The 12,192-nt window shown below is 37.4% G+C and overlaps 1 protein-coding gene across 3 annotated transcripts in view; it reads right to left on the reverse strand.

Moving 5' to 3' along the window:
• Positions 1-12,192, reverse strand: part of LOC124219235 (lachesin) — a 193,553-nt gene that overhangs the window by 26,587 nt on the left and 154,774 nt on the right. For all 3 annotated transcript variants that reach the window (XM_046626537.2, XM_046626538.2, XM_046626536.2), the window contains exon 6: positions 5,972-6,100. In XM_046626537.2, the coding sequence (XP_046482493.1) occupies positions 5,972-6,100 (129 nt within the window). The remainder of the gene's footprint in view (positions 1-5,971; positions 6,101-12,192) is intronic.

Genomic DNA, 12,192 nt, shown 5'->3' on the forward strand with positions numbered 1-12,192 from the left:
ATTAGTTTCGTCGCCGAGTTTGATCAGATTTCATTCCAATTCCAGTATTCCTGTGATATGTTTTTTCGAACTCGTACCGACACGGTTCCCGTCCTGTTTTTCCTGCTACTGCCGTTGAAATTGGTGTATTTATTTATATATATATACCTATCCTAGGCAATAGCTATGGCTGCCGGAGGAACGTCTAGATGCAGAAATACACGGAGGCGAATACAGTACACACGGTGATACAGCGCGATTATCTACTGCAAGCGTATTTGCATAATACGATAATAATCACGTAGCGTTGCGGGGGTGAGAGATTGAGAGAGAGAGAGAGAGAGACGGGGTTTAACGCCTGGAAAACTGGGCTAAGTGAGAGAGAGTCTGCACCGGATATCTTGGAGGTAATCCGATGCACGTCGCATTTCGAGGATGCAGGCACCTCCTCCTCGGAGTGACGGTAGTCAGTTAGGCAGCTTATTTAGCGAGAGAGATCCTTACACAGCGCACCGTCTTCCCCAGGGACTTTCTGCACTTCCACAATTCCCGACGATCAAGAACACGTGTAATGAAAATTTGCATTTAATCACCCGCTGATGTTCAGTTTAAACAAAAGCATCGTTTCGCATTAATATCAATGAATCGGTGCAATCAAGCAATGAATTTATTCGATGATAACGGATCGTTTATCCGTTTACAAATATTCATACAACAAGATTTATCTCGAAATTCATAATAGGGAACCTGCATGCATCTGAAATCTCTGTATTCCTCTATTGGACTCGAAAGTAGGATGAAAAATGATGAATTTTCCAATACAGTTTCTTTTTTCGAGCAACATTAACGCTGCAATAATTTTTTCTCTTACACTAATTTTTCTCGGTAAATTTGAACCGGCAACCATTTTTCTGGACCCCTCTGTCAGCGCCACCAGGTGACACGTTCGGGCACTATGCTCGGCTGTAAGCACCGTCTGCTCCGAGCAAGCCGGAATCCTAACCTGCAATATTAATATTTGAAGCTGTGAAGCATAGTTGGCGTTGTCGAAATTGTATTTATCTCTGTAAATAACTATTGGTTTGGTTAAAATAAAAAGACAACTATGGATCCATCAGCTCCGCAACCAAATTTAGATTGGTACCTGTATTGTTTTGTACCATCTTGTAAAAATACAACAAGTTCAACTCCAGAAAAGATATTTATCCGAGTGCCAAATAATGTATTAAAACGGAAGGCTTGATGCGATTCAAACTACATTTACATGGTGTATAATAAAGTTAGGATTCCGGCTTGCTCGAAGCAGATAGTGTTTACAGCCGAGCATAGTTCCCGAACGTGACATCTGGGGGCGCTGATAGAGGGGTCCAGCAAAATGGCTGCCGGTTCAAATTTGCCGAGAAAATTTAGAGGACAAAAAATTATTTTCTGGCGTTAATATGGCTCGTAAAAAAAAACTGTCTTGGGGAATTCATTATTTTTCATTCTACTTTCGAATAATATTAAAATTAAAAAACATGCAAGTTCCTTATTGACGTATGATGCGAGAAATGGATAAAAAAAAAATTTTTTTTTTCATAAGAAACAGAGAAAATTCTCTTACCCGTCGAACAAACTATTCGATTCTACCTGCGAGGTCTGTAAATAAATTTCGGACAAATTTTTTTGCCAAAGCTTAAGCAGCGTGGCGAGTTTATTTAATCACGTGCAATCGCTTCGCAAATCGGACGGTGCCGAGCGTGTCTCGTTTTTCGATCACATTTTTTTTTTCATTTATTTATTTTTTTTCCATCGCCGCAGACTGATTACATATGCAAATAAAGTGACGTTCGATGCAACCGCGGTACGAGATATAGGGTAGATATAATCAGAGTAAAATGTTGAAAAAAGAAAAGAACCGAGCGTAATGCATGTGAGAATATTTTTCACCCCGACGACTGTACGCTTAATTCTTCGTTATTTGCGAGGCGTAGATTTTCACGTACAACTGAGTGTGCATAAAAGCGTGTAAAAAGTGTTTTCAAATATAGATTTATCACGCGTCTGTCGAGCGTTGTTATAAATCAATCATCGGCGTAAATGGTACCTGCAGGATGGAGGAATATCTTTCACAGAATCACCTGGACTGTGCAACACGATTTTTCCTCTCCATCTCGCTTCGGATCTCTCATTCTTCGCAATATTACACAAAGTGATACGTATGTTCTCGTTGAGCAAACTGTAGCAGCCATCAAGGGTGTAAAATTCGGAAGGGAGTTGGAACTCCCTGTGTAAAGAAATTAACACCGCAGACTGTATAATTTTACTATACTGAGAAAAATTTAATTTGTTGTAGTACCTAACTAAAAAAAATTCAGTAAAACAAAAATTGCAACGCAAAATCAGTTTGTGAGGTTTACTCTACTTTTTTAGCTAAACAAAGCTTTAAGGTCAATTTATTCTTGGACAAGCGTCAAATTCTCGCAACAGTTGCAAGAAAATATAGCAACAGTGATCGTAATGAGAAAGAATAGTAACGAATAACAAACTAACTTTCGTGTATACATGCATGTATGTATATTACGACTATAACCTCAAAAATTTTGACAGTTGTCGGTGGCAGTTGTGCTCAACACGGACGGTTGTCAAAAATTCTTAGGTTAGATACATCGCGGCGTACTGTCATCTAAATTTACGACGGTTGGCCAGCCTGGAAAGCAGCCGCTTTCGAATTCTAGCGTGCGCGCATTGAATCTTAGCAAACGACGAATCGTGAGGTCGTTAAGAATTCACTCTGTATAATAAAACTTGGAACAATAATGAAACAAGAAATAAAAATATTCATTTATAAGTCCAAAACTACCGAACCAATTTTGATTTTTGTTTTTTCCATGGATAACTGCAAAAGTCTGGCCAGATTTTAGGTTAGGTTATATTTCGTTACAACTAGATCAATACTTTTAGAGATATAACGATATTTGCAAGCCAAGTCGTAACGCGATCACAAACCCTATTGCGAACGCTGACTGAACTCTTACGTATAGAGAAAAGTTATGTTGAAGAGTTTTCAAGGTCTCGACAAGCTTCGCGAAAAAAGTTTTGCGAAAGTATACGGCTTGTGTCTAACAGTTTTTCCACAAGAAGGATCGGGAAATATATAGTTTAGTGCAATAAAGTTTTTCATTTTGTTGTCGATTATACAAGAACGTGAATAGTTTTATGCAAAATATTACGCGTTACATATTATATTTCGAGGAAAAATTCAACGTAATATTCGTTCTTCGTAGGGTGCAAAAAAAAAAAAATTTAAAAAAAAAAAAAAAACTAGGAGAGTTTGGCTATTTCATTAACCCCTCTGCTACAAGGTTGGCCATATTCCGGTTCTCTTAATTCTTTGTTCATCCTTCTGGAAGCTCGGCAATATATCTTTCTCCGGGAATATGCTTTCTTCGCCCTGTTGATTAGCCCGAAGGATGAAGCGAACGAGAGAGCGGGAGAGCGAGAGAGAGAGAGAGAGAGAGCGATAGGGAGAAAAGGGAGAAAAGCGTGGGCGAGAGTGCGTATAACGCGGGTATAACGGCGTCTGAGAATAGCGCTGGGGGGATGAACGTTGCGGAGAATAAACGAGGCTCTAACCGCTTCTATTCCGGCGCACTAGTAGGTATATACATACACACACACACATATATATGTATATATATATATGTATAGGGTAAATAAAATATGCCTCGGCCCTCCTAAATATTCAAAGGGCGACGCCGCGCAGTCTCGGTGCCGGTGAACGAGAAGCAAAAGTAGAACCTGGAGCCGAAGTTGAAGCTGAAGCTGAAGGCGAAGCCGAAGCCGAAGCTACGGCCATCAGGGAACGAGGGGGCAGCTCGTGACGCCCCGTATAAGAGATCCTACACCGCCTTTCACGCATTGTGTGTGCCGCAGTTACCACTGTCGGTGAGGGGTGTACGCGATACGTGTAAGCGAAGGAAGTGACGCGAACAAATGGAGGGCATAAGAGGGAAAAATGACCAAGAGCCTCGGGACCAGAGCCTGGGCTCTTGCCTGCGGGTCGTTCTGTATTTCCCTTGAGTATCAGGCGAGTGATCCGTGCCGCAGGAACTACGCACGCCTGCCTGCCTTCCGTATTGCTGGAAAGTGGATACATCCGAGGAACGGCCTCGGCGGGGATGCGAAATTTTTTGGAATTTTTTTTATTTTTGTTTATTTTTTTTTTTAAGAGGAAAGAGGCGGAAACGATGAAAGCGTACCGGGGGAAAAGTATCATTTTTTCACAGGTTTGAAAGATAATTTTGTGCAGAAATGGGGGTCGTCGCGATGTGGTTCGAATATTGTCCGAATGTTTTTTTTGAAAATTTGTTTGTAGGAAAAAAAGGGCGAAAGCGATGAAAACATGCGCAGAAAAATTTAATTTCCTTCATACGTGCGCAAGAAAATTTTACAACAAAATGGGGATCGTTATAATAACGCGATCGAAATATTGTCCGATCGTTTTTTTTTTTTTTTTCTTTTTTTTTGAAATTTGTCTATACGAGGAAAAGACAAAAGTAATGAAAACATAGCGAGAAAAATTTTATAGTGAAATGGATGTCGTTACAACAATGTGGTTCAAATATTGTTAGAGGTTTTTTTTTTGAGATTTGCATTTGCGAGAAAAAAGGCGAAAGCGATGAAAATATGCTGAGAAAAAAAATCATTTTTTCACAGGTTTGAAAGATAATTTTGTGCAGAAATGGGGATCGTCGCGATGTGGTTCGAATGTTGTCCGAATGTTTTTTTTTGAAAATTTGTCTGTACGAGAAAAAGGGCGAAAGCGATGAAAACATACTGAGAAAAATTTAATTTCTTTCATACGTGCGCAAGAAAATTTTACAACAAAGTGGGAATCGTCATAATAATGCGATCGAAATATTGTCCGATCGTTTTTTTTTTTGAAATTTGTCTATACGAGGAAAAGACAAAAGTAATGAAAACATAGCGAGAAAAATTTTATAGTGAAATGGATGTCGTTACAACAATGTGGTTCAAATATTGTTAGAGTTTTTTTTTTTGAGATTTGCATTTGCGAGAAAAAAGGCGAAAGCGATGAAAACATGCTGAGAAAAAATAACATTTTTTCATAGGTATGCAAGAAAATTTTATACTGAAACGAGCATCGTGTAAAAAACGCGGTTCAAATATTATTCGAATTATAAGAAAAGGTGATGCTAGTTACTATATTCATTGTTAATGTGATTATAGTCGTCAATACTGCATTTTGAGGTTATTTTAATTTTTATATCCAATGGATGACATTTTATTTTCGACAAGTCCATCATTTTCGACGTTCAAATTACTTTTAAGGACATATAGAATTTAATTATTTTTTCTTCAGCTAACCCTTATTTTTAAGACCTTTCAATTTTTTCATACAATTGCATAATGTTTATACGACACATTTACGTCTAATTATTCGGACTCTGAATCATTTTTCAGATCTTTCAGAATACTTGAAACGACTACGTTAACGTTTATGGATATATATTTCTCCAACATCATTGTGTTTTAATAGATTAATCACTTTTGAAACGCTCAAGAATTTGTCAAGTTTTCAAAAATTCTTCAAACCATCAGATACATATCTAATATACCGTCTAATTTTTAGAAATTTTTTATATCAACGATTTTGTTCCAGCCCCTGAAAATTCGAAAACATTCAATCAACGCGTCTAAAATTTCCAATAAAAATCTTCGATAAAATTCGTAAATACGAACGACGGAGTATTAATTCAACTAAAAAATGAAGAAATTTCTACGACTTTCGATACAGTGACGCGTGTTTCAAGCTCAATTTATGAACTCGTAACATTGATCCGCGAAACATGAGCGATCGGAGAAAGAAAAATATCGTACGTCTAAGAAAGGATGAAAATAAATGAATCGACAATAAAAAAAAAAGATAATGAAACTGTTGCGTCGGTTAACCGACAAGGAGTTACAGATATTAATTAAAAGCACTTACATTCGACGTCGACTGTTATCCTTTTACTGACAGATGGAGGCACGCCATTTGTAGCGATGCAGAGATAAGCACCCATCTCGGTCCGCGAAATCCTCGTCAGATTCAGCTGCTCGCCTTCGTACGCCAACACTGTTTGACCAATAAAACGACACTCAAACGTTAATTAACAAATAAATAAACCGGCACAAGCGACGCGTTAAATGTTACAGTTGGCTGTAATATTATCGCCCGGAGGAAAGTGTACAAGCTGTTAGATTAAATTTATCACAAATCGCTCTAGTTAGATTATTATTTAACTATTTTTTTTTTTTTTTTATCTAATTGTACGAAGTTCATTCAAAGACTCCGTGTAACACACGAGTCATTGAATTATTTCCCGATACTCGCAGACATTGCTCGAGAGTGAAGAAAAAGGCTTGGCGGAAAACAGTTTTGTGATTAAAACGAGCAATCGTAGAGTTATAGGTAATTTTCAAACCTTCGTTTATAATTGACGAACAAATTAGAGGATGAGAAAAACGGAAATCTTGATTGACGAGGATGATCGACGTACGTCGTCAGGGATACAAATCGTTGGAAAAAAAAATAAATAAAAAACAAACTGCGACAGATTGCATCGTGCGATTGTGTAAATGATTATTTGTCGCGAATAAATATACGGGGGAGTTGAAATGGGGGGTGGGGGGTGAAATATTGAAGGAAATCGATTTTTTTCGCCGCTCACCTGGATATACGCGTGTACGTAGAAATTGCACACTTTTACGCACACTCGCGTGGATCATAACGCGTATTTACACCGCAGGAGATATTAGATAGGTATAAATAGCCGTTGCGCCGCTAATGTCACCCACGAGGAAAGCCCCGCAGCTATCGCCTTGCAACAATGGTGTAACGAGCTTTTGATCGCGCATCTACTATACACTCGGCCTATCGATTTTCGATGGATATTTATGTACATGGTGGCAGGTATTGTATGTATATTGTACATAACGAAGTGCAGGGGCGGGGGTTAAAAACTAGTAGGGCTGAATGATGGAAAGAGTGAAACGTAATTGCGAACTTTCAAAAACGCGATAATCTGATTCGTAGAGTTATTGAAATGTGGAAAGTTCGAGTACGGTAAATTTGGAAATGTCAAGACACGGAAGGATCAAAATATCGAATTTTCAAAGGCGTGGAAATCTAATTGGTAGAATTATCGAAATTTAGAAAGTCCAAGTGTGCAAAATTGAAAATGTGGAAATGTGAAAACACAGAAGGATCAATGTATCGAATTTTCATAGACGCGAGAATCTAATTTGTAGAAATATCGAAACACAGAAGGAGCAAAATATCGAAGTTTCGAAGGCTTGAAAATCTAATTGGTAGAATTATCGAAATGTAGAAAGTCCAAGTACGGAAAGCGGAAAATGTAGAAATGTGAAAACAGAGAAGGGTTAAAGGATTAAAAAAATTATCGAATTTTCAAAGACGCGAAAGTCTAATTCGTAGAATTATTGAAATGTAGACAGTTTGAGTACGAAAAATGGAAAGTATAGAAATGTCAAAAAAGACAAGAACCAAAATATCGAATTTTGAAAGACGCGAAAATCTACCGATTCTACATTTTGGCATTGTCCTATCTTCTGACCGTTTAATTTTTTCTCTCCTCTCCATGCTTTGACTTTTCTGCATTTTTAAATTCTATAAAGAAAAAACTTTGTTCGATATCGCAGCAATTTTGCTTTTTTCGAGTGAATGAAATAAATTTTCACCGGTAAAAATACGCGTAGCATAAAGTCAGGTGAGTATTTCTTCCATCGGGTGAATAATATTTTATTCTGTAGCAAGTTTATTTGTTAATCAGCAAAAGTTAACCAATCGATTTGTACTTGGGTGACGAAAGAAGTTTTTTCCAATCAATTTTTTCGAGTACAAAGCCGCGGGGATGTTGAAAAAAATCGTCGATGTAATAATAAAGTTTCTTTTTCGTCTGGTGGTGCATATTTCCATAATTCATAATCGAAGTATGAATAATTTTTCACTCGTAATTTTATCGTGAAAAATATTCCCCTTGACGAAAATTGGTCTTTCGTGAAAGTAGTCGAAAAATCTAGGACTCTATTCTCGTACCCTAAGCGTTCCTCCTATTTGTGTGATATTCGTACGTATAATTTTTGGGGAAGATTTTTATCCGGATTTTTTGCAGGAAATCGAAAAAAATTCCGTCAATACCAAGTATCGGAAATTAAAAAAATACCTGTGAAGAGTTGGATATGATTTTTTCCATATGGAATTTCCTTTTAGGATTGCACATATGGAATTTTCTTTGCTCGGAAAAAGTTAGCGAACCATCGTTATATACGTATTATGTAAACACGTTATATATTTGTTGAGAAAAATTTGCGCTAGTGACTTTCGAACTCATTATTTGCAATACTTCGTTCAATACAAAATTGAAAATAAAACTCCACTATGCAACGTTGCAATTTCCCAAGTTTAGCAAACTTTTACCAAGAAATTCATCTGCTATCGACACCCGATCAAAAACATTCAAGCTCGAGTATATAAATCAGCAATCCGGAGTTTGGGAGAAAATTGAAGGAAATCGATAATACTCGAGACAAAAAAAAAAAAAAAGAAAACACTCGAATATGATTTTCGTATAATTTTAATCAAACGCAGATATCCGGAGTGTTTTTTTTCTCTCGGCGACGTTCCTTTCTCCTCTTCTTTCGGCGAAGCAGCGCCTTTCTAGAATTTTGTGATCCGTTATTCACAGCATCCGGAATTCAAAGTCGAATATATTCTACGACGCGACGGGCGGTTTAGCAAAGCTATTTGGCGCAAGACGCTAAAACCAATTAATCTAATGAAACGTTAGATGTAAGGGATGTACCTTCAGTCTGCAATTCTAGTCTGATTGTCTTGTCCTTCGCGTGTCTGTATCAACAGAATTCAACTACGAGTACAACTGACTGAAAGGCGCCACGGGCCAACTTTAAACCTTTCAGAACTGAATTAAATCTGGCGATGGAAAAAATTCATTTTCAACGGAATTCGTTTCTGCATCTTTCGAGATATCTCATTTTTCCCAAATTTTATTACACTCATATCAAAAGTTGTACGTATGTCCATTTAGAAGCATAAATGTTTTTTTTATAGGTAAAAAAATTAATTTATGTAGCCTATAAAATTATAAATTACACGCATTCTTTCATTTAAGAAGCATACTTGAACGAAAGGACAGACTTTGATATATTTTTTTTCAGATTGGTATTGGAATTGTTGACCAAACTAATTCCTTAAAAAAAAAAATCCGGCGAGTCAAACTTTTGCTATGAATTTTTTAAACGTATTCTCACTGGAATGGAACAACTCGCGGAACAAATTTTACCGATATGGAAAATGAAGAGTAATTGCGATCGATTGGGTCTGATATTTTTTCCAAATTTCAATCTCCGCGAAAGATATTTCACGTAGAAATAATTCTCTGTAAAAATTGATGGAAAAATTCTATTCCTTTTTACGTAATTGCGTTTAAAAAGATTTTTTCCTCTTTATTCTCGTCGTTAAACAAGAAAAAGAAAAACAGTACGGAAAATTTGCAAACACGATTAGTTGATGTTCTGCGAAAATGAGCTGAAATATATATATATAAAAAAAAAAAAAACAAAAAACGGGTGAGTTAGAAATAAAAGACGCGCTAGAATTTGACCAAATTGCGAAAAACTTGATGAAATTTATCGAATTTCAGCACGCATTTAATTTGAAGTCAACTCACAGATTCTGGTTCGGCCTCGAATTATTCTAATTCATGAGAGAATTTAATAAAATTTTATAAAAATTGTACGAACGGTTTCGTACCGTGGTTTGAAAATTATGGACTATTTTTCAGATTTCAATGCTTGAGATAAAGTCCAAGACTCGCAGAAGGTATCATTAACGATAAGCCGTATAATCGTTGGCTATTTCCCGTATAAATAACAACTACTGACCACCGTCGATTCTTAAGGCGTTTATAATTTCACGGATAACGAACTTTTTCAGAATTTCTTTCCGTCTTCGTTTTTTCTCCATTACGACTTGAGTTTTATTGCTGCTATTTCAGGCATTTTCCTCTCTCACGCGAAAAACCACATACATAAATACGCGCGCACGTTCATGCTGTGAACGCCTACGTAACCGGCTTGTATAGGGCATTCCGTGAAAAATCGATCTGAATCTGACCTTTGACCTTTCCCGTTTGACTCGCGACTTTCCTATACGTTTATTTTTAGTGTCGAATGCCCTGATTTTTTTTCGTATCGATTCAAATTATCAACAATTTTTTACAACGAATATATCGATCGATTCGATTTAAAAATCTGAAATACATCTGAAAAATCCCGTGCCGTACATAACATTTTTCAAGTTTTGAACCGGCGTTTCTTTATTGTTTTTTCGACCTTTCTTCAATTTTTTCTACAGTTTTTTGTAATCAGAAAGAAGAGCTCAAAAATTTTTACATCTGACACATGGCCTTTCAGCCATTAAAATTGTGTCTATCAATATGGTGGTATTAAGAAGTTGTAGATAATTTGAATAGATCAAAAAAAATTAGTGCATTCGACACTGGAAATAATATAATAACATACCAAAATCAGGAGCCAATCGGAGAGGTCAAAGGTCAGTCCCAGGTCGATTTGGCAGGGAATACCCGATATACGTACGTACATGTATGCGCGTTTTCACGCAGCCATGAACCTCCCTCAGGAAATGCTTCACCGCATCTACTTCGCACGGCTCCGTAGCCAAGTACTAATTATATATTTAGAGCTCGCGGAAAATTAGGTTTTTGGACACCGGAGGAAGCGTCTGCTGTTGCTGTTGCTGTTGCTGTTGCTGCCTTGCCTCTCAATTTTCGGTCGCTCTTTTCCCTCCCGTTTCCCGGCTATACTTCTATAATAAACCCGGCCACCCCCCCCCCCCCCCAACCCCCCCCCCCCCCCCCCGTTCCATTTTCCGGAGCAATATATCAAACGGGAGAAACGCTTCGAGTCAAGTAAAATTCTGAGAATTCTTCGAAGAAAATTTGAATCTTCGTACCTGTTTACGAGGAAATTTGAAATCTTTCAAAATTTATTACAATCTTTTCAACGATCACTGAAATCGCGTTAAATTATTCCTTATAGCTACGTTAGACTTGTATCATTGCGAAAATTTGATTATACTCGTTATTTTACACAAAAATTCACCTGATTTGATCAACCCTGCGTAGTCAGGCTGGAGATGAAACGACATCCAAGTAAATCCTGACTCCAAGGCTTTCCGATGTATTTTTATTTTTGTTTATTTTTTTTCCTAACAAAAAATTGCTTCTGCAGAGTCTCAATCGAGTTGCCGAAATTGTGATAAAAAAAAGAAACAAAAAAAAAAAAAAAAAAAGAACGATCCGAAACACCTTGTATCGACGAATAATGCTGTAGGCTTGGGAATCGAATGGGGTGAAAAAAGAAACCCTAGATAGCAGCTACAGAGTGTTGAGAGTACATAATAAAATATTAACGCGATGGCTCGTAAAAATCGAAGTTAAGGTTCACCGGTGCGACAAGAGCAACGTGGTATCAGCTCGAGGTATCTTTTCCGGGCTTTTGCAGCACTTGCTGCTTCGCCGTTCCAGAAACGCCCCGAGATATATCTGTATACAGGTTGACTTTTACGGCTACAAGGGAAATAAAATATCGGCGAATTCGGAATCAGACTTGAAGCGGCTGCGGGGGAAAAAAAAGTCCCCAAAATCTTTCTCCGCGGTTATAAGAGAAATGAAAAGGCAAAAATTTGGTACTTCCGAAAATGTAAAGTGTATAAGTTTGGACAAGCTTTCGAGAAATTGGCGCGACTTTCTCGTAAACGTCGAGGGAATGTTCAAAATATCGATAAATTTCGACGCCCTGTAATCGTGTTTCTGCAAAAAAGAAGCAGAGCTTGATTTTGTGTTTATTAGTCTGGTTAATCCTTTTAATCACGCATTTTTCAAATCGATATTTTGGCCTGAATTTTGTTACTCGGGGCTCTTCTTGGGACGCTAATCACGAATCTGAAGTAGAAATTTGATCATTTTCAAATCCAAGATGGCGGATACAATATGGCGGATGTAAAATCGAAAAAACTATCACAAAATTCGATGATTCTGACCGAAGCCTGCTGGTCGGTGTTTTTCGGTTCGCTGATCACGAACCTGAAGTCAGATTTTGACAATT

The sequence above is a fragment of the Neodiprion pinetum genome, chromosome 5 (assembly GCF_021155775.2).
Source record: "Neodiprion pinetum isolate iyNeoPine1 chromosome 5, iyNeoPine1.2, whole genome shotgun sequence".
Classification (NCBI taxonomy): Eukaryota; Metazoa; Arthropoda; class Insecta; order Hymenoptera; family Diprionidae; genus Neodiprion; species Neodiprion pinetum.